We start from the raw sequence: 24404 nt of genomic DNA, 5'->3' as shown, positions 1-24404 counted from the left end.
GAGTAGTTTAATTGGTTGATCAGTCAGTTTGTAATTGTGGGGTTAGTCAATTTGAGGTTTTAGTAAGTTGTGTCACTGATTTGCAATTGTCTATGAAAAGAGTTAACAGCAGTTCACTGGGTACCTCCGAGGCCAATAAGAATATGTAGATGCAAGGGGGAAGAGATTAAGGGGCAGGTATGCTTGGACAACATATGTTAGACATAGAACAAAACAGGATAGGCCCCTGAACTGTAAGGACCAGGTCAGGCAGCACTGACTGGCTGCTGGGCAGCTTGGCGAGTCAGGGGATGGGCAAGGGACAGGACATATCTGGACTCTCACATTTCACTGGGTCAGGTAGCATCCTCTGGCTGCTGGGCCATCGTTGAGAGTGGGGGAAGTGGCCACCAGCATGATCGGTGACCGAAAACATACAAGAAAGAAGAAACTCCCTCCCCAACAGGGCCCCGATCTAGGGTGAGTAGACTCGGCTGACTCAGAGAGAGCTGAACAGTACTCAGACCTTGAAAAGAAACAAAACATTATAGGAATGCTTAAGACATGGACAGCCAGAGCGCATGAGCTGCGAAAGAACAGATGTGGCCGGGGGTCCCCTTTGACTTACATGCAACCTGGGTGCTGATGCTCATCCCAGGCCGGGGGAATGAAACTCACTTCCCCCCAAGAGGGGGCCCTGTGCTGACAATGCGGTTCAAGGAAAGAACAGAAAGAAAAAAAAAAGGGGGAGGGGTGGGCGGGGGCGCAACAAAACAAAACACAAGACCGAAGAGCAGAAGAGTGCTGAGTGGATATAGAAAAGAGATAAAGATAGACTGCTAAAAGTCCAAGGTGGAGTCGCGACAAAGCTGCAGACATCCCTGCTGATTGACAAGACTGGAGCTGCACAAGGCTACTGGACTGCGGGACTGCAGAGAACGGCCCTCTTTACCCAGAAGTGATTGAGACAGCTAATCTCGTTTTCGGATAGAGAACGGTTGAGGAGAGCTAGAGTGGCTGTGAGCAGGGAGCGTAAAGGGAGGCAAATTGAAAGAGGGCCCTCTATGGCACCCCCTGAATTACGCTAATAGGCTAAGAATCCACATATTAGACAACACCACACTATGTATCTGCTCAAAACATCACACTTGAGACACAATGGCCTTTCATAATAAGTTCATTGCAGTGCAATTGCTCTATTCCACTGGTTCAGTACTAAGGTGCAATGGTATCACTTAACTGTAATTTGGCATGGTGTCATAATTGTATGAACACAATACACACTGGTTGTCCATTGTAGTACCTTAATTGACATTTCTGGTAATTCTGCTTACGGTTTTGCTATGCTTTCATCAAGGTAATATACTGGTAGTATTATGGTATTGCAGTTATATTTTTCAGGCTTTGTTTTTGTATTGGAGAGCTTTGTGAGGACATTAAGATTGCTGACTTTTATTTCCTCACCGGGGCACTTACCTTTTAAAGGACCAAATATTAACTTTTCTAGAGTTTGTTTTATAAAGATATTTCTATTTATTATCAAAATAAGCTTTAAATAAAACCTTATTTGTTAAATGGATAACAGATTTTATTTACAAACCATTTACCAGGTTAAAGGCTTAGGATTTTAAGGGAATAGTGCCACCTAGTGTTAAAATATGAGCCACACTCTGTCAAATGTACTGTATACATCCGTTTAGTACCTTTCTATCATTCCTGTCTATTTTCAATATTCTGTTGAAAGTAGGCTTGATTAGATATTCAACTTACGATGTAGAGGGTAACAGGGTAACACAGCAAGTGTAGGAAATATCAGTTTATTTAGCCTGAATAGAGTCAGCTAAAGAAACAATTTCATGTATTTTATCACAATTAAGTTCTTTGAAACATGCAATGGATAAGCACTCAGGTTTGGCCAATATAAGCATATACTAATGATACAAAGGATAATTTTAGGTCACTGAAAAGAAAAAAAAAAAAAAACATGTTTTTGGGACACCTAATGTAAGCATTCCTTTATTTCCTTATCACAGGCAGAAAATATTTTGGCAAGCTTATAAATATAGTTTTAAGTGGTAATTTATTGAACGGAGAAACTGGTTAAAAAATAACACAGTAATAATTACCAGTACCTGGAAAACATTTCAACATGCAAGGCTAAGCTGATCAGTTCTTGGTTGGGTTGGTGGTCTTCCAAGTGAGGTAAATCAGGTGTTTGTAGCTCAACCAGAGACCAGCCAATGCCCATTGCATCATATTATCCTCTTCCTCAATGGAGGCTCCCATAGCATCCCTGTTAACGAGAAACTATCTGTATTGCAAACAGTGGAGTTTCAAATACTGCCCATGTCTCTTACATGACAAACGGAACCACTAGATGGCAAACAAGTGTCATTTACAGGTATTTGGAAAACAAAAGAACCGTAAACGTTTCCTGAGTATATTGCTGGACAGGACTCGACGGGGGAGTGCTAACTGCTGAAATAATACAGTGAGTTTGTTGGATGTTTCTTGTGTACATTGAGTGTATATTACGTTGTATTTTCTCGACGATACGCATTTTAAGTAATATGTCTGTACGAAGCAGGCATTGTGTTAATTCATGATACTATATTGTGTTGGTAACTATATATTGTACACGCTTTATAGATAAGAAGGTTTAATTTACGATTTACAGTTATACATGTCATTGGTAACTGCCAAGTGATTACGTGTGCGGTCAGTTTTCACGGGGTAATTACATGGTATGTGTTGTTACGTCTTTCTTGCCGGCAGTGGTGCAGCGTTTGTTTCCTTTCGACCCTTTACAAAAGCAACACCACAACAGGAACACATTTTGTTAGTACAAACAAAACCTTACTTTAGCTTGTGAACACCCTTACACAGTTAATTTTTAACGGTATATTTAAAAGCAACGAAAATTCTTCCACATACATTTAAAACAATACAAGTGTACGCAAATTATTCAAATGATTGGCCACTTCATAATGACAAGCACTGGCAGCTTTGGCGTTGAGTACATCACCGCATTTCCAGTCCTATAGCATGCAAATTGTTTATGTTATTATTATTATTATTATTATTATTATTATTATTATTATTATTATTATTATTATTATTAGTCGTAGTCGTATTAGTATTAATATTTGTATTTGTTTGGCTGCAGTATGCATTGAATTGACTATAACGCCAGCATATATTTTTGTTTTAAAAACATTTTGTTGTTTTTGCTGTTTTGGTACACAGTGGACATTATGTCATCAGCCTAGGTTTTCTATGAGTCTTCACCATTTCAGGTATCACAAAATGTATGCTGCTGTATCTATGGCAGAAATCGTAAACCTTAGATTAAAGGGATCACATTACATCTATCTATCTATCTATCTATCTATCTATCTATCTATATATATATATATATATATATATATATATATATAATATAAATATATATATATATATATATATATATATATATATATATATATATATATATATATATATAATGTTAAAGGCATATATATATATCCTATTTTATACAAATACTAGTATGTGTTTTTTTTTCTATTGTGAGTTCTGCTTTTAATTATTTATCTTTTTTTAAAAAAAAAATATTATGACAGCAAAAAATGTCTCTGAAAAGACTTCTTAAAGCAAATATCTGAAGCTGATACTGTTGAACCACTGTGCTAAGCCTGTGTAACCCCGGTATAGCTTCTATTGTTAATTGTACATTTTCACCCAAGTTGTTAAGGGTTAAGTACATGTACTAGACTGCATATTCCCACAGATTCCCTGTTGATGCAGCAGTTGAGTCTCAACAGGGAGTTAGCCCACAGACATCTGTCTGCTCTTACCAGTATATCTGAGGGCGGCGATGGTATTCCACATGCTGAGTGTGAATGGATTTATATATTCCTGGAGGCATTTTCATTTTTTTTTTTTTTTTTTTTTGGCAAAAACCCATGGTAGTATCCTGTACACTGCTTATTAGTATGCACATTCAGTGCAGATATGTTGAAAGATTAAATACAATAACATTTGATGATGCGTCTTAGCCCTACATGCTGGGTTATTTCACATGAAATTCATCTGGTGTATGCCAAACTTTAAAGTGAGTACATCATATCAAAATTGTATTTGTTGTATACATTTTTGTTGGTAATACATTCTGCCAAAACTGAATGTAGCTTAACACTGGTAATTCAAATGGCATGTTTACTGAAATGAAACATGTACATGAGATGAAGGGTGGAGTGTGCTCAAATATCCAAAATTGATGTGCCAAGTGAAGCGTCACTACTGTCTCATAAACAGATATGAGCAATACAATGAAATATTATGTTTGATCAGAACAGTAATCATTTTACTGAAGCACAGTGCATTGTCAAACTGTTTGAGTTTGCTGGGACATTGAGAAGAGCTTCAGAAGCAGATAATAATAATAATAATAATAATATAATAATAATAATAATAATAATAATAATAATAATAATAATAATTTGGTGTCAATGACAGGGAAACACAGATTCCTCTGAATTATGTCATTGATTTGTTTACAGTAGGTTATGCAGAGTTGGTGGAAATACGAGGGGGAGGGGGTGCGGAGCAGGATGATGGTAATGGTAATTAAAACATACTGTACCAATCGATTTTTGGCAACAGTAATATTGCAAAAAAGAAAAAAAAAAAAAGTCCCTGACAAAAAAGCTAGAGTCTAAGGTCTCCTGATGTGATTACCCTGAACAATTGCACAGTTTAATAGCTCCATTCGTCTCACTCCTTTAAAATAACTACTGTGTGATGTGTGCTGTGTTTCAATTCTGTTCTCTTTCAAAAAAAAAAAAATTATCATTCAACTCTACATCCATGTCCATGCTAAAGATTAATCAGGTCCCTTCATCGTAATCAATTACAGACTTCAACTGTCTTTCAAAAGAGGGTGTCATTTGTGACTGATCAAATAATATGTCCATCTTAAAAAGAAATAAAGCAAGTGATATACAGTCCAATTGCATTCCCATGGTCACAGTGGGTACTCTTACTCTACCACTGTGGAGTTTCATGAAAATCCACCTTCATCTACTCTTTCTTTGCTTCTTCAATGTGGAGAAGAAAGACAAGATATCAAAAGGCAGTTTTTCCAGGTGATGTTAGTGTCCAGATACATGCAGAAACTAAAGAATAATGACATTTGGAGTAGATGTGGCAATACACTACATCCAGTTACTAACAGGTACTAGTATCCGGGGAGCGCTTTGTTTGAACTGAGTCCTAACTGGATGTAGAAACCACTTTCATTCATCCTTAAGTTCTGAGTTTGAATAAATTGCTTTAGACTCCTTGAGGGTGGCTTGGACTTTATTCTGTTGTATTTAAACACTTGCATGTGTGTCAGAAATATGTTTGTACTTTGGGTATAGGAAATCTAGTAACTGACATCCTTTCTGTTTGTAACTGAAGTATTATTGTCTTGACTGTTACTTTCTCTTTGCTTATAGATCTAACATTCAGTGAAGGAGAATCATGGTAAGTTCTTTATTTATCACCGTGTATTGGGAATAACATTTTTTTGTATCTTATTTATTGCATAATTGTTTCAAATAATATTAAAATTCTGAGGTTTAGTGAACAACCAAAAATATATATATGTGCTATAGATAGATTGATAGAATTCCCCATTTATGTCAAAACAAGATAGATAGATAAATAGACAGATATATAAAGGACACCAGGAAAGCCTCATAAAAGCCAGATTTTCAATCTGTTACTGGAATTGACTTCAAAGCAATTTCAAATTAGCAGCCAATCGAGATAAAATCAATTTCAAATGGGACTCCTGTCAGCCCCAGTTAGTATTTGGAGCAAAGTTATCTAATGTTACACAAGAGGAGGGTTTTTGATATATGAAATGTGGTTGAACAAATTTTAGATTGGTGCGTTTTTATATAAATTTACAAAAAGGTGATCTTTACAGATTGGATTGCAGATTATACCCTGCAGGTGGAACCTGCCCCGACCCCAGTTTGATACTGGGAAGGTGAGATTGAGTTGTAAAGACTGCTTTCATGGTGCAGATGGAAATGTGGCATATTTTGGTTACGTCAGCTTGTTTTCAAGGGGAACACATGTGTGTTCACGCTATGCAGAATGACCAACATATCTGAAAAGTTTACTACATTCATATCTAGTGTTTATCTTGGGTATATAGCCTAAAGCATGATTATTGCAGACAATATAATTGTAATGTAACGCTTTCATCCACAACAGGATGAAGCACCCCATCAAGAAAGTGATGCTTGGTATAACCACCAAGTATACTCCAGGTATTGGCGTCATTATCAACAGGCCATGAACTGGCAGTACAGACATAAACAGGCTTATATAAAGGCACTAGAAGCTGTTTACTATTCACTGTTCAATCCACCACCACCTGCTGCACCTCATTGCTATTCTGACTGGAATGAATGTGATAATCCCAGTTCCATGAGACATTATTCTGCACCCAGAGAGAGAATGGACTGGGCAAAGCAGCATGGGTGTAGGGAGCAGGAGAAGCACAAGGAGGAGTTGGAAACAAAGAGCGAATCTGAAACGGAGAGTAAAGGGGACTCCGAGTCAGACAGCGAAATAGAATGTGACGTCAGTAACATGGAGATAACGGAGGAGCTCCGGCTGTACTTCGCACAGACTGAGAAACACAGGGAGGAGCTCAGTGAGTATTTAATCAGGGAATGAAAGGCTCAAACTGCTATGCAATGGGTCATTTCCAGTTTTCTGCGAGTACTAGCCATTCTGCTAGCCATTTCAGGTTTTCTGCTAATTTACGGGAGATATTGCTACGATCCATAATGTAATCGCGGTGCTGTCCTACTGCATTAGTTTTAAAATTGAACATAACAGCCATGTTAGCAACAACAACAGCGGAATATGGCCAGATATGTTGCAAAGAATCCTGCAGCATGATGAGCATTTAACATTAATAACTATTTAAACAGAGATGTATTATTATTATTATTATTATTATTATTATTATTATTATTATTATTATTATTATTATTATTAGGATTATTCGTCCTACGATTGAACGCTAGAGACTCTGGTTACTGAATGGTCCACTAGGTAAGCCCCTGGGGGGACCCATTATTATTATTATTATTATTATTATTATTATTATTAATTAGTAGTAGTAGTAGTAGTAGTATTATTATTATTATTTTAATGTTTCCAGTACTGAAAAAGGTTACACAAGTCTACAGATCTGAAGGGGCTAAATATATGTGTACTGTATAGTATTTAATCATGCACTTAAAACAGTAATACATGTGATTTATTATTATTTATTTATTTATTTATTTATTTATTTTTTTTAAATCATTACCCGGAAAAGATCTGGGTAACGATTTGAAGAAACTGGCACTCGTGAGGACCGAAGAAGTTCAGGCAGGCCAAGGGTGACCTCAGAATCGGAGAACAAGTTCATTCGAGTCACAAGTCTGCGATACTGGTGATTAACTGCCCCTGAAATACAAGCTCAGCTAAATGCTACTATCTACTTTCAACATCAGATGTTCAGAGTAGATTGCATGAAGCTGGTCTAACTGGAAGAATTACTGCAAAGAACCATTATTAAGAGTGCAGAATAAGAGGAAGAGACTTGCCTGGGCCAAAAACCCCAGAAACTGGACGTTTGAGGAGTGGGAGTTGGTCTTATGAACCGATGAGTCAAAATTTGAAATATCTGGGTCCAGCCGCCGGGTATTTTTAAGACGCAGAGAGGGTTAGCGCATTAGATCTGCATGTGTGGTTCCCACTGTCAAGCATGGAGGAGGCAGTGTCATGGTCTGGGGTTGCTTTGCTGGTGACAGAGTTGGTGATCTTTACCAAGTCCATGGCAAGCTCAACCAGCATGGCTATCATAGCATACTTCAGAGGCATGCCATTCCATCAGGATTACGGTTAGCTGGGCAGTCCTTCCTTCTTCACCAAGATAATGACCCGAAACACCTCACAGTTGTGAAAGAATTATCTGGCGAAGAAGGATAGTGAAGGACAACTCAATCTAATGACCTGGCCTGCCCAGACTCCAGACCTCAATCCCATAGAACTTGTATGGGACGAACTGGACAGAAGAGTCAAACAAAGCTGGCCACAAGTGCCATACATCTCTGGGAACTGCTATAGAAGAGCTGGGAAGACATTTCGGGTGATTTTGTGCTGAAACTTGTTAACCGAATGTCTCATGTTTGTGAGGCTGTTATTATGACAAAGGGTGGCTATTTTGAGGAATCCAAGATTTAGAGACAATTTTCAATTTTCTTGAACATTGCTTTGATACTCCTTATGTTTTGTTTTGTATATTGTAACGTGTTTTCATTTTCAAGTATTTACAGAAACGTATACGACGTAAAACATTGTCAATTATGAAAAAAAAAAACTTGTTTCCAGCAAGTGTACTCAAACTTTTGACTGGTACTGTGTAGGTATATACAGTGCCTTGCAAAAGTATTCAGACCCCTGACCAATTCTCTCTCATTACTGAATTACAAATGGTACATTGAAATTTCGTTCTGTTCAATATATATTTTTTAAAACACGTAAACTCAAAATCAATTATTGTAAGGTGACATTGGTTTTATGTTGGGAAATATTTTTAAGAAAAATAAAAAACTGAAATATCTTGCTTTCATAATTATTCATCCCCCACACATTAATATTTGGTAGAGCCACCTTTCGCTGCAATAACAGCTTTAAGTCTTTTGGGGTAAGTATGTACCTGCTTTGCACACAGTGTCGGAGAGATTTTGGCCCATTCTTCTTGGCAGATTTGCTCCAGGTTGTTCAGGTTGGTTGGACAATGCTTGTGGACTGCAATTTTCAAATAGTGCCACAGATTCTCAATGGGATTGAGATCAGGACTTTGACTGGGCTACTGTAGGACATTCACCTTTTTGTTCTTGAGCCACTCCAGTGTTGCTTTGGCCTTGTGCTTGGGCTCATTGTCCTGCTGAAAGATGAATTTCCTCCCAAGCTTCAGTTTTTTAGCAGACTGAAGCAGATTCTCTTGCAGTATTTTCCTGTATTTTGTACATTCCATTCTGTTGTAATAAGATGCCCAGTCCCTGCTGATTAGAAGCATCCCCATAGCATGATGCTGCCACCACCATACTTCACAGTAGGGATGGTGTGTCTTGAGGCATGGGCAGTGTTAGGCTTGTGCCACACAAAGCGCTTTGAGTTTTGGCCAAAAAGTTCTATCTTGGTCTCATCTGACCATAAAAACTTTTCCCACCTCGCAGCTGGGTCACTCTCATGCTTTCTGGCAAACTCCAGACGTGCTTTCAGGTGGTACTTTTTGAGTAACGGCTTCTTTCTTGCCACCCTCCCATACAGGCCAGTGTTATGCAGAGCTCTTGATATGGTTGACGGGTGCACCATTACTCTATTCCCAGCCACTGAACTCTGTAGCTCCTTCAAAGTGATTGTTGGCCTCTCTGTGGCTTCTCTCACAAGTCTCCTTGTTTGAGCGCTGAGTTTTGAGGGACGGCCTTTTCTTGGCAGTGCCTGGGTGGTGTGATGCAGCTTCCACTTCCTGATTATTGATCCAACTGTGCTCACTGGGATGTCCAAACACTTGGATATTATTTAGTATCCTTTCTCTAATCTGTGCATTTGTATTACTTTATCTCTAACTTCTGTAGAATGCTCTTTGGTCTTCATTTTCCTTCAGATTCATAGCCTTACCAATGATCCTTCAACAGTGAGGTTTTTATCCCGAAAATGTGACAGCAACTTTAATGGTTCACAGATGGAGGCCAATGGTAAGGTAATTGTGTCCTCGTTAGGGCAATTTCTTTCATCGGTGCAAACTGGGAGCTTCCACAGCACAGGGGTTGAATACTTATGCAAGCAAGATATTTCAGTTTTTTATTTTTCTTAAAAATATTTGCCAACATAAAACCAGTGTCACCTTACAATAATTGATTCTGAGTTTCAGTGTTTAAAAATAAAATACTTATAAAGTACTTATAATCAATTCTAAAGAACACAATTTTAAAGTAAGAAATTGCCCAAAGTTGTCTGCTTTTTACAATGCATCACCTCCTACTGTAAATCCGTCTCAATTTTGCGTGGAGCTTCGTAGCCAACTTCAAAGCCACGATTCTGCCTCAGTCCACCAGAAATACGCAGTTGCAAAGTCAGTCTGTTGTAAAAGCTCCATGAAGTATGTGCATAAATCATGCAAGTGTGCTCTGTAGCACTGGCCACTAGTAATGAAGTCTGTCAGTAAGTGGCATGCAGTGGCTAAAATCAGAATTCCATTAACATTAAAGTCTATGGGATGGGATTGGTTCCTGGGAAAATGTTGTTAATAACTGAAAGTTTTCTTTATCAAGGTAGCCAATAACCCACATCTACTATGTATATATATATATATATATATATATATATATATATATATATATATATATATATATATATATATATATATATATATAAATAAAGATTACAAAATATTAAGTTTAGTTGCTTTATTCACCAAGCTTCTATAAGTGAAACAGAGGAAAGATCCACCTTGCATGCTGTAGATGTAGCTCCCCATGGATTCCCTTGGCAACATGCAAATAGTTTACTTGCTGAATAGATTTTTCAATTGAGCATCTGTCCAGGAGGGTCCAACCCACTGGATTGTCTCACAGCTTCAAGGTTGTCCAGTCATCCACAACACAAACTGGAGCAAACACAGCTGCCAAAGTGGAAAAATAAGTTATTCCAAATTTGTTCTTAGTTACTGTTTTTTGCATGCTTTTGTTTTTTTTTTTTTTTTTAACTCATTCAAATATTTTCTAAACATTTTGTTCTTTTTTTTTCTAGCATTCTTATTTTGATACCAACTGAAAAAAAAAAAAAACATGTTTTTCTTTCAGTGAAGGCATGAGCTGTTTGGCAACCATAAGACTTGTTTTTGTTTTAAATGTTTAAAAAAACTGAACAGTATTGCTTAACACCTTTACTTTATGTGATTTAATAATATGCCCTTAACACCTTTTTGGGATTGTATTGTTCATTTTTACTCGCTTAGGCCCATTTGGTATCCCTGAATAGGTATTATTTTAATGAGCAAGCTATCACACAAGCAGAATGGCATCCTGAAATGTTCTCCTTTTTTCTAGAAACACAGTATAACTGGGGATGGGGAGTTTGTTGCTGGTAACCTCACTCAGACTTTCTGAATACTTTGGTATCCCTGAATAGATATTTATCTGCTCTTTAACAGTTTGTTTTGGATTTTTTAAATGAGCAGTCTGTCACAAGTTCAGTGGTACCCTAAATATGATTAATATACTACTGTACCAATGCTGAATGACTGGCTGAAATGTTTGTTCTCTGTTTTACCCCCCATTTTTTGGGGAGGTGATGCTGGTACAATATTCAATGTAGTGTTTTCCTTGGCAGTCCTCAACCTGAAATCAATTTTTGAGGGTCATGTAGAGGAATTGTCATACCCAGTCATTCCTCAGTGGTAGTAAATGGGTCATTAGGATTCCACTGCACAGGTGGGACAGACTGCTCATTAATTTCTGTGCATATTTTTTTTTTAAGAGGACACGATGGATAGCAAGATATTTCGTGAGCAAATTGTCAGATTGAGGTTAGCCAGAAGCAAACCTCCCATCTCCAATTTTACTGCTGTCCCAGAAACAGGTACCATTATAGTTTTGAGATGAAATGCTGAAGAAATGCTGAATGCTGAATATTTTTAAAGAAGAGACAGTTCTCTATTCAGATAAGGTATTTAGTAAGGGGTCTGAGTGAGGAAAAATGGTCAGTAAAATCCCAACCACTAGTCTTGCTGTAAATCATTTGTTGTTTCCTTAATTTATGTTGATACTAATATATATATAATATAAATATAATTTTTTTTTTTTTTTTGAGAAAGGCACCTACGCACTTTCATTTAGACTTAAACAAACACACTGAATACATATTGTGAGATGTACCAACCCTATACAATACCATACAGACTTGTTTTATGTTGTATGTTATATTCTTGTCGCTGTCTGCAACGGATTGACATTGTCATGTGGTAGTGCCAAGTCAGCTGGTCTCTGTCTAATATTATTGTCCGATCCCTGATCCCCAACTAGAGACAGCTGCTGCTGACTGATCTTGCACTAATTTGAAGAGAGTGGTCAGCAGCTCCCAGGCTTTGTGTTCCTGTCATCTGGCTTCAGCCTGGGGATTACAGGTCTGATATTGTTTATAGTGTTTTTCAACTGGGTTGTGAGTCTGTAGCTAGGCACAGAATACTGTAGATCTACATGGACCTCGATAGACTGTGGGGAGGGTATTAGTTCAGGGCTTTACAAAAGGAAGTTACTGTTAACAAGTCTCTGGGAATCTTTGAAAGTCAGCCTGGGGCATAAACTGGCTTTGACAGTAATAGGAGAACATGCTTTGCTTAAAATGATAAAACCCTTTTATGTGTGGATGGAGACTGGTAATGGGAGCACAATTTGGTTGAATTGCATATACTTAGTGTCCCGCAGTTTCAGTTTTTATCTTTTAAAAAAATTTCCGGGAGTTTTTTGGAGTTTATTTGACACATATTAAAATAAGGATAACATCAGAAAAAAATTGATTTTAATTTAAACATCAGTTAAAATTGGGGGGAGAGAGAATCAGTGTACACACTTTACGTGTGAGATATGATGCGTAACAGTTCTGGTTTCTGATGAATTTTAATGTCTGGCATATATGATGAAGTAGAATCTGTGCAAGTTGAAGTCATATTTTCCCAAATACTTTTGTGAACGTTTGGGCAATCTCTGTGCTGACAGAAAGATTCCTATGAACATGACATCAGGACAGAACATATTTAAAGAAAATTGATAGAACTGGGCATCGGGAGACACGTCAAAAAATCCCACTGGACACATTTCCATCTATTCCATAAGTTTACCAATTAAAGCATCACCATTTTCTGTCAAATATTTATGATTAAGATTGTCAGTGTTAAGCAGATGGACAGTAATGTATATAAAAGATCTGTTATATTATCATATTTAGCTTGATTGATTGGCTTGCAGCGATCCTGAATTTCTAAAAGTGTACTCTACTAAAACTGATGGGTTTCATTTGTTGTATTGTTGCTAGAAAGTGTATTTTGAGAAGTGAAAGCATGTTTAGCATGCAGGTGGTACTTCACTTAAGATGTAGCCTATGTTTGTTATACTGAAACTCAGTTTGACAGTAGATCTGTGTAAAGCGGCAGGTGGTCAAGGCAGGTCAGCGGCAGGAATAGCAAACCCAGACTCAAACTGCAGATTCAAGTGCTTCCGTGCACTTGTATTAATTCTTAAATAAAAGGTTTAAACAAAACTCTTACACAACGCAAACTTTAATGCAAATGAACAAAATGGTACCCAAGCTACAGCTATCCTGGTGCAAGATAGAAAGCACAACCTGCTGCTCTCAGCCCTCCTCTCAACATGTGTTCCTAGGCCTTAGCCTTACTCCCCCTTGTCTACAGGGTTTTCCTTTGTGTGCACAGGTGTTTCAATCAATCAGACATTATTTATTTATTTCCAAAGATTTTTCACCAAGATGGAATAGATGCTTCCTCACCCCTGGGGTCCTAAAGCCTCAAAATTAGGGTCTGGAACACCTGCTGTATCACAATAAGTCAAATTATTATTATTATTATTATTATTATTATTATTATTATTATTATTATTATTATTAAACTTTCTATTCACATGTTCTTCATTTTAAATACTTAAGTACAAAGGTGCTTTGTATCTGAACCATTTTTCTTTCGCCATTATCAGCGTTATTAATAGTAGACACTGGACAGTGAGAACAAAATAAATAATTCGAATAAGATCCAGGCAGTTTCTAATTGGGGTAAATGCTTCCTGTATCCAAAACATCACCTGATGTCAGTGCATGATTTCCTTAGTTCCACAGTGGACCAGTTCAAGTGTTTAGTAAATGTCCCTGAATTAATAATGTTTAGTCACAAGGCCAGTTCAGGCGCTCTTTAGAATGCTATGTTTGCCCCTGCAGTGCTTGGCCACCCCCCTTTTGTGTGTACCTTTTATTTTACAACAAGACCTTACAATATGTAACATGTTAAAGTAGAAAAATACCCCAGGAGTAAAGAATATGTTGTGTAGGACTTTGTGACAAAGTGCCCGCCCCTGTGTATAATATCTGTTATGTTGCGTGTGGTTTGTTAAATGTTGGTGTATAGTCATTGGTACACGGATATAAACGGGTCTGTAACACGTGTGTTTAAAATGTATATTTGTATTTAGGCACGGGATTGTACATCACTTCACGTACATTTAAAATAGTTAAAATGTGAGCACGAGGTTGCACATAATTAATTCACGTGCTGGAATTCAAGTGAATAATTAATTAGTAACTACAAAACAAAGATGCCAAATAGCAGTTCAAGTTAAAGTTTCTTTTTTTCCTAGGTTTTTTTTAACGCAAAGCTGTTTCGTTGAATTTATATATTAATTCTATATATATATATATATATATATATAATATATATATATATATATATATATATATATATATATATATAATATCCGAAAGTAGCCAGGCACCTGACTGACTGTCGCTTTAAATCTGTATTAACACATTGTAATGTTTTTAACTAGTGGAATTATTTGCCAAACATTTTGACTAGTTTTTATCCATGTATTTAATTGTGTGGGGTTTTTGAGAGTTCTTATACCTTAGGTGGTTGGTGATGACTATGCCCCACATGACAATGTGTACAAAACTGTCAATAGCACTATATACATGGATAGGTCAACTGTTGCCAAGTGCTGTTGTTATTTTGTTTCACTCTTGTGAGGCATCTGTCATTAAGTTGGTAATTAAATTAGAGTTGCTGACTTTTAGTGCAGTATTTTGGTTGGTGGAAAATAAAATCAGTTTTCCATATTTAAATTCTAATATAATGCAGTGCAGTCACCAACCTGTTCCTTTACTAAATTCCAGTCTTCTTTCCTCAGAGAAACAGCAGCAGCAGGATGTAGAACGGCAGGATACATATGTGTTGGCTGACCATGATTTGTACAGAGTTTCCGGTCGAAGTGCACAACCCCCAGTAGAGCGGCCTGGTGAGAGAAGAATGGCCGAAATGAAGAAACTCTATGGGGAGGATGCTGCTAAAATCCAGGGCATGGAGACAGCCATGCAGCTCACTTTTGACAGAAACTGCGATAAAAAGCAGCCAAAATACTGGCCTGTCATCCCCCTTAAACTATAAATCTAATTTGACATGATGCTAAATGAAAAATGTCTTTTATGAGTTATGCAAAGCACTGTTCATGTGGTTGCATGTGAATGACAGTATTGTATGTCAATAACTGTTTGTTTTAATGTGCTTTATTGAAAATGTCTGACCCTGTGACCCTTTTATATGACTCCAGAATAGTGGTCTAGTTCAGAAAGATTAAGGGTTTCAAACTGAAATGTTTCCTGTTGCATACTTTTTGTATTTTCTCTAAAATAAACAAAATGTTTTTTAGTTCAGACCAAGTATTTATTTTTAAATCTTTTCTGGTTTCTTCTTTTGAAACTACTGTATATTGAGTTTGTCTCACATTTTGTGGGCATGACTGCTTGCAAGTTTGTGACTCCTGTAATAACATCATGGACTGGCACTAGTTCAATGTGTAAGGACACAGCAGTATTTTCTTGAAATGTGAGTTCTGCATTTCCATGTGCTACTCTTAATTCTGTAATAGATGAGTTAGATGGCAGTCCTGATTTAATGTCTAAGTACAAGTTTAACTGAAACCAAAACACAAGTTTTTGTGTACGTACAGTAAACAAATATGGTTGTAACACAGGCTATGTTTGGTGACTTTTAGCAAACCAGAATGGTACATTCCCACAATGCACAAATGTATTTTGTATAAAGTGTGGGACAAAAAGTGGTACAACCCAAGGGTGTTGGGGGGAGGGGGAGGTTTAGCTTGATAAACAGCGTGCTGTGCCATTCACTTCATGATATGGTTGGGGCACCAAATTTTTTTCTTTAAATTTGTCAGCAACAAAGATATAAACAGGTAATAATAATAATAATAATAATAATAATAATAATAATAATATTATTATTATTATTATTATTATTATTATTATTATTATTATTATTATTATTAATAAAACATTTTATTTATATAGCGCTTTTGATTTAAAATTCACAAAGCAGCATAAAAACAGATATTTCAAAAATACCACATTTATCTTAAAGGCGCAGGCACACACTTTTCTGAATGTTTTGTGCTTGTCAGGGAGAATTTAATTAATATTTATTTAAAGTACACTATTATGTGCTAATCAATTGTTCCCTTTATTCTATTACCATTTAAATGCATACAAAATATACCAGATATGCCAGATAATGAAATGTTGCTTTCTTTCATGGAATCTTTTATACTTATGAACAGGAATCAACTAGCATCTTGAAATGTAATCACATAGAAATAAACCCCTAATTTATAAACTTAAAATGATTGTAATGTCTAACCTTTATGTTCCTTAAAGAAAGCATTAACCGTGGGCTATTACAATAGTGTGCCTGAAAAATGTGATTTTCTTAACATGCTTTCGGGGTTGTAGCAATGGCTGTTATACGTTCACACATTTATTTGTAATCTGCCAATGTATTTTAATTTTAACTTTTATTAAACCCTATCATGTTTGCACAGCCCCACCTCAGGTCACAGACAAGTCTGATGTAAAATCTAAAAAAAATGCAGGTAAATCAAAAACTTAGTGTACCAGTTCCTTTTTTTCCCCATTGTAAACATAGCCAGTGATGCATGAAACAATCAGGTTCTTCAACATCATCAGGAGAGGAAGAAGCTAACTGGAAATTTGCATGCAGAATTTTCGATTTTTAAGTAACTTGCCTAATCACTTCATGTTCACTCAATCAGACTATGAGAGACTTCAGCAAATGTACCAGAATGCAGTACTTTATTTATAACTCTGTATCAAATATTTCAAATCTATCCAGATTTAAGAACTAAAATATAGTGTTAAAAAAGTTAATAAGAAGCAAGAAAATGGATTTTAACCAAAAGTTGTATATGATGTTCACATAATCTTTGTAAACTAGAAATAAATTCTACACAAACATTTTGAAATGTTTATTGAACGTACTTTTGCTATTTGTCATTCATTGTGTTTAAAATCAAACACCTCTCATTATCTGCACGAGGTTCTGCAAGTCAGTATTATACAAAAAAAGGATCCTGTTTTTATTACTGGAATCTTATAATCTAAGCAGGTAAGTGTTTACGGTAGATGTGCCACTGTTTAGATCATTCAATAAACACCAGTTTCCTAAATGTACTTCACCTATATTGAGTGCTTTGCTGTTTCAGCAAAAGATTGATCATTCATTAGCTCTTTTCCTTTTGCAGTGATATGCCAGCATCATTAGAATAAACTACTGGTTTGCTAGTGTATTTGGCATCATTTCTAAATATCTGTAACCATGGGAGCCATGCTGTTAGTGATACACTGCGTTCTGACATTACAACTGTAGGGCTTTTATTTTTAATTGGAACTTCTATGATCTCATCCTTTTCCTTCCCCAAGGCGCATTACTTCTACGATTTACACAAACAGAAAATGGCAGAACCTAAAGAGAATCGGTTTGAAAGGTAGACGTTATAATATTGATCCTGTGGACAGGGCATTGGCACATTACCAGCAGAACGAGCTGTCTAGTTAACACTTTGTTGCCAGTCATGGTTAGGCGACTATATTCACCCTTAGGCGACCGGAAATAGAATTTATTGTCTTAAATGTCTTTCTTGGTGCAATAACTTAGCGTTCACAAGGTCTTTTTGTTAGTTTCTACATAAGCTTCAATGTTGGCTTATCTTTAAGAGGGCATCAGATATTGAGGATTGGTAATGTATATAGTCTTAATTGCACTAAAGTCTGTTCAATGTTTGTGGAATATTATATATTTTCAATTGTTTTTCTTTTCAGTTTCTTTGCGAAACAAATGATTTGCTCACTTTTTAGTTTCATATTAATCAAGAATTTCAGTGAGCAGTTTTAAAAAAGATTAGGCTGTATATAAACATTTGTCATACTGTATAATGAACATAAATAATTATTGTCCAGTACAAGTAATAGCAAACACATTCAAATTGAACTAATAATTTGAGTCTTCATGACATTATAGCAAAGTTATGTTATCTATAACTGCCAAAACAACTTTACAATAAACTAAGATGATATTTATGATTTTGGCAGCATAGTTGATTTCAATCTTTACTCACTGACATTTTTTCTTTTTTATTTTTACTCTTTACATTTTTCCACACCATAATCTTTTCTGGAATGTTTGTTGCATTTGGCAGTCTTTTTCAATTACTTAACATTATTTAATATAATGGACTTTCACTGGGGTTAGTGGAGTCCATTATAATGACCTAAAATGTGTCACCACCTACCAAAACACATGACCCTGTGTATGTATACAGGCCCAGGAAAAATAACCCCTCTCAAAAAAGCAGACCACCCAGTAAATTAATCTAATATATTAATATCTACAGCATTCCCATTTATATTTATAAGCCAGTCCCTTTAAGTATTTTCAAATACAGTACCCCCCTCCCCCATATAGAGTCATTGGTATTGCAACCATTTAAAAAAATAAATTTAAACAGAGACTTGCATAATATAGAAACACATCCATATGTTGTACTCGTTTAGTCGACACTTACAAAGGTTACATCATAAGGTACCAAAAAAAACCTTTATAATGAAAGTCTGTTTGTGACAGGATGGCATCCAGGTAGATTACAAGCAGGAAAGAGACCCAGAAACAGAAGCTGCAGGTCAAGCACTAAACCGCACGTTTATAAAACAAAAACAGGAACAAAATTTAAGGTTCAAACAAAAGAACAAATCACTTGTAGGCTGGGTATTAGCCTTCCAGTTCCACATGCACACGCACAAATAAATGAGTTATCTTTCCTTATATACATGTAACCACTCCCCAGTTAGCACCAATTACCTAATTGGGGAATGGCCACAATTGTAATTGCTGGCAGGGACAGATTTAACCCCATCCTTGCCAACCTTACATCCCCTCACACACTATTTACAGCAGCAGAGTTTCTGCCCTGCCACACTGTTATAACCTTAAGATGTTTAGTATTCTCATTTTAATAGTTAGACTGTAATGTGTTGATATGAGCCCAGGAGGTGTGCTTCCCTGAATTGCCTGTAAACTGCAAAATGTGAACCAAGAGACAGTGTGAGTAACTTGATTTTGGCTATTGTATAAAAAGGTATGTTTTCAGTGTTAGAGCATTAGCCATAATCGCTGTGTAAATTCTTCCAAATGATGTGATGATGGTCAAAACAAAAACAAAAACAAATCCACATTAAAAAAATTATATTCACAATTCAGTTATTTTTTTTATGATTTAATATTTTCGTGACACATTTTCTAAACTGTATTTGTCTTCCATTAAAACATGTCCTGAATCTCTTTTTAAATTAATCATCCTTTTGGGAAAAGTGTTAGCATTTATATTTAAAAACACATTGAATGTTATTTGATGATTGTGTAATGAAAGATGCACAGTACCTTATTCCGTCTTTCTCTAGTTTAAATAACCCTCCACATTGTGAAAAAATAACAGTCTGTAATTCCTATTGTAATGGGTATTATTGCTGAAATACATCTGTCGCTAATCAATTCTGACAGTAAAAATTCTGAAAGGAATTCAATAAATATTTTTGAAGAAACTTAACTTATTGTATTTATCCTAGGCGATAGTTTCTAGTTAGCCCCTGATTCAACAAAAGCACAATGTGGTAGTCACTCCCCGTCCATTCAGAAAATTAAATCTACATACAATCTTCTGTGTATGGGTGATATGCAGGTGGATGTCAGTTATTAACCTGGTAAATGGTGCTAAATTTAATCTGGTCTTAGAACTGTTATCCATCCAAATATTACTGTATTTATATAACTTGTAAACATCACATGCTCGCCTTGTCAACAGCTGACCAATTGATACAATTAGTCATGCCAGCCGCTCCAAGTTTGACTGATTACATAGAATTGTAAAGTAAGTTTCCATAGTGACCAAAAAGTACTGTGGAGTTATTTCCTGTGACATAATGCAGGCTATTGAGAAGTTAACAATTTAAATATTTTAATCTTCAAAAGAAACATCAAAAATAACAATAAAGACCCCAATGTATTAAACCTAGTGCGGTATTTTCTTTTTACAAAGTATACTGTTTTTAGAGAACCAATAATTAAGTTCCAGTAACTGCTTTTTTTATTTTTTGGTAGAGGTTCTTTGTCTGGTATTATACAGAGTTTCCTGTTCAAAAATGATATATTGATGGAGTTGGTTACCTCAAACTTGGCACAAAAAAAACTAAGTAACAGTTACAGTTTCTTGTGTTTACTAGTTAATGTAATGTGGGTGTTAGTTTTAGCACAGTTCTAGCTTTTCACAAATGCCTTTTTTGTAGAATATTATTACAAATTTCTGTGCTGAAGAGACACATGTACTGTGCACGTATAACATAACATACATTTCCTCTGTTTCCCTTTCCTCAGCCTCACTAATCCAACCATCCACGAAGTGGAGAGTATGAATTTACCCAAAACACGATACAATGCTATACAAACACTGGACTACCGCACCGGAGAGACAAAAAACTTTAGTCTCCAGAATCTGATGAGGGTAGACATTCAGATTTCGAGAAACATACAGTAAGTATGAATTAAGTATTACAGTTCATAATATTAAAACAATGCTGTGGGAAAATCCTATACATATGTGCATAATTCAATCCGCGACTGACCTCCAGACACATAGAGGGATGTTAGACTTCATAAAACAAGTCGGTCTAGCTCAATTTTTGAGTGCCTGCTACTGTGAGATGTGAAAACAGCGGCTAGCCCCATCAGGTATACTGACGCAATGTGGAGGGCTATTTAAACTAGTGAGATATACTTTATCTTTACCTATCTATTTAGAAAAAACTTTGTTCCTTTTTAATAAAAAGCTCAATGAGACTTCCCATTTAATTGTAATTGTTTTACATGTCACACTGTAACTGCCCTTTCCCAGTTCCCACACCTAAATAACTCTTTTCTATTGTTATTTTCATGTATTCTAAAGCCAGAACAAAAAAAATAAAAATTTAAAAAATGAGAGAAATTCATAAAGCCTTTTACTTTACAGTGTTTTTCCACTATATGACATTACATTGCTGAGTCGTTTGTTTCAAGTTTTATAATTAAACATATATTTTTTTGGTTCAAGTGGCTCAAAACCCATTAACATCAGCAAACGCTGTTCATGTCAGTAGCTGTTAGTGAATGGAAGATGGATCTTCTCAATGCAAACACTGTTCAATGTAACAGATGAAGTGCATTGTACAGTGCAGTTCAATTAGGTTCTGTACATTCATCAGTATGTCTACAGCTGCCATTTGATTATCTACAACCACATTATCCAAAACGCTGGATTATTCAAATTCCATGTCTCCCTACTATAAAAGCATAGAATGCCATCTCAGTTATCTGAAACAACTGATTACACTGTGTAACAAAAACAAAAAAAATTGTTCCTGGGTAGTAAGTGTTATTTCCTAATTGCTTATGCCTCAAAAGTATAGAAAATGGCTATTATTCCCCACAAACTTTGCATTTGTGACCAGGACAGTCATATTTCAAAATATCACTATTTCCAATGGGAAAATGGGCAAATGTGTATCTTTTCATTCACATAAAGTCAGAAAAAAACAACATATGAATCCAAATTAACATGTATTTATACTAAAGTAATACAAAGATGACTACAAAAGATTTAGAAGTGAGTAGTTTTTCGAGATTTACAATTATACTGTATTTAAGTGAGTAGTTTTTCGAGATTTACAATTATACTGTATTTAAGTGAGTAGTTTTTCGAGATTTACAATTATACTGTATTTACAGTATAATTGTAAATCTCGAAAAACTACTCACTTCTAAATCTTTTGTAGTCATCTTTGTATGCCATATCACAATGGATATTTTATTATGCGGTCCATATAGCATGTACCTTACACAAGTTAATTTTTTGCCAATAATAATCTAAAATATCTCAAAAGGTGTTAGTACCCCTGATACTGTACTGTGTGATGGACTGGTCCTTTGTATTACACATTACCCAATGTAGGGCAAGTTTACAGCAATGCTGCTTGTCTGCTGGTCGCAGCTGTCAGACTACATTTGCTTATAGCAGATGGGTTAGAATGACATACATTGCTAGGATTTTTAACATGCTTTTTATCCCATCTGGGAGCCCAACACATCTCTCTTCGGAATTGACTGGGGTCAACTTATACCTGGACTTTAATTTACACATTTACAAACACTTTTTCATACGGATGGGGCAATTCATTTTTATATTAAAATGAAATTAAATATATATATATATATATATATATATATATATATATATATATATATATATATATATATATATATATATATATAAAATCTACTTCAAATGTTTTAATTCAAATGTAGCACTAGAACACTCTTCATAATCCTTCTCCATTATTACCTCAGTACATCCAGTACACTTATACAGTATGGTGATGCTTTTGTACAACATCTGTCTACGCCCATGCCTGGGTAGTACAACATTCCCATAGGCTGACAGGTGACAAATATTATAGACCATTGCTTACACTGTCCATTGAAGCACATTCAAAAGATAAGCAAGTCCATTCATCCAGTATTTGAGAAGTTGCAGGAACATGTTTGTATGGGGTGGTGAAATGTGGTGGTCTGCTTTGGATTGAAAGACAAGGTGGCAAAACTGGAAATGAAGTCCTAAGAAAAGAAGAACCATCATGATGCAAGACCATTTAAATGAGAATAGTGAGAAATATAATGCAGTTATTTAAACGATTAAATGATTTCAATAGATTTAAGCCTTGCCTAATGTTTCTCCACTAATGTTAGACAGTAAACCACCCATACATTTTGAAATGTTTTCTATGTGTTTTGTACTGTACTGATTTGAGAAATTTAAAGATTCAGATGTTTTGTTTAATTACCCATTGTTTGGTGGACCCTGTTAACTGTCATCTACTAGCCTACCAAACCAAACTGTGCCAAGTAAGTCAAATGCTTCTTTTTTAATATGATTTATGTGGCTTATTTGCTTCAATACTTTTAAGTCGTGTTACTGATTAGATTTACACAAAGGTTTAATTTTATATAACATAAATATGACTTTAACCTTTCACTATATCTAAACAGGGGAATTCTACTTTCCAAATCCACCATGAGATACAGTTTATACCATTACTGAATATTATTATTATAATTAGGAGCAGAAGAAGCTGTATACCACACTCAGTTTCTTGTGATTATAAAAATCCTCACTTTCTCTTGCGTGGGGGGCAGTGAATATTGTTTTTTGCTTTTCCTCATTTACATATGTGGGCTCTGCTGTAATTCCAGTTTGTCCTCAGAGGAAGCAGCCCATTCTTCATCAACAACTGGCCTCCAGCGAAATGCTAGAAGTGGAGAATAAGCCTTCCTGCAGTCAGAGCTGGCCAGCGCTGGCCCATGGATCAATGGTGAATAACTGGCACTAGCATACAGAAGGTATCCAACTCTTAAGAGCTGAGAACCAAGTGGTTGAAATTCAGTTTAGTTCAAATCCTCTCCTTATACAGGGAAAAAAAAAAACACTGATTACAAGTTTTCATTTAATGTAGAATTAGGACCCTTCAAAATCTGTAGCAGTACATACAAGTTCAAGTCCAAATGTGCTCAAACGTACTGACAACATACACATACAAAATAAACTTAAAAAAAAAAAAAAGGGGTTACAGTGCAATACTGGGTCCAAGGATCAACTTTAATAATATATAATATTAATTATTATATTATTATTTTAATTATTCTTATAATAATAATAAAACTGTTATCCATTGACAATAGGTAACTTTATTGTACTATTTTCAATTGCAACTGTACTGTAGTATATATATATATATATATATATATATATATATATAGATATAGCGGGGTATAATATATTATATATATATATATATATATAATCTGAAGCTAGTAACATTTTATACATTTTCAAAGGGGTACAGTCCTTAAAATTACGTTTAGGGTGCAATGAAAGAGGTGATGCGCGAGGTCGAGCACATTACACCCCACAAAGAAAAATCATCAACCATATCACACTGTTAAAAGTGTGTGTGTGAGGGGGGACGGGGGGGGGATTCATACAGTATCACTTGTGTATACTACACATACTAGCCGGGAAAGCTGGGTAGCTGCATAAAGTATAGTGTGCCCACCCCTCGTGTTTTCTTGTTCA

General features: G+C 35.7%; 1 protein-coding gene across 2 annotated transcripts; it reads left to right on the top strand.

The window, feature by feature from the left end:
- Window positions 1-2371: 2371 nt before the first annotated feature.
- Window positions 2372-15553, top strand: LOC121320659 (gem-associated protein 8-like). Of its 2 annotated transcripts, none has more exons than XM_041259192.1 (4): window positions 2372-2470; window positions 5478-5505; window positions 6247-6691; window positions 15012-15553. In XM_041259192.1, the coding sequence occupies exons 2-4, from the start codon at window positions 5503-5505 to the stop codon at window positions 15266-15268; spliced, it is 705 nt and encodes a 234-aa protein (XP_041115126.1). In that variant the 5' UTR covers window positions 2372-2470; window positions 5478-5502; the 3' UTR covers window positions 15269-15553. The 2 variants fall into 2 exon arrangements, with proteins under 2 accessions (XP_041115126.1, XP_041115127.1); XM_041259193.1 differs by lacking the exon at window positions 2372-2470 and adding an exon at window positions 3837-4090.
- Window positions 15554-24404: the final 8851 nt, after the last annotated feature.

This window comes from Polyodon spathula, chromosome 9 (genome assembly GCF_017654505.1).
Source record: "Polyodon spathula isolate WHYD16114869_AA chromosome 9, ASM1765450v1, whole genome shotgun sequence".
In the NCBI taxonomy this organism is placed as follows: Eukaryota; Metazoa; Chordata; class Actinopteri; order Acipenseriformes; family Polyodontidae; genus Polyodon; species Polyodon spathula.
The sequence above is the reverse complement of the archived record's forward strand: the minus strand, read 5'-3'. Positions and strand labels throughout refer to the sequence as shown.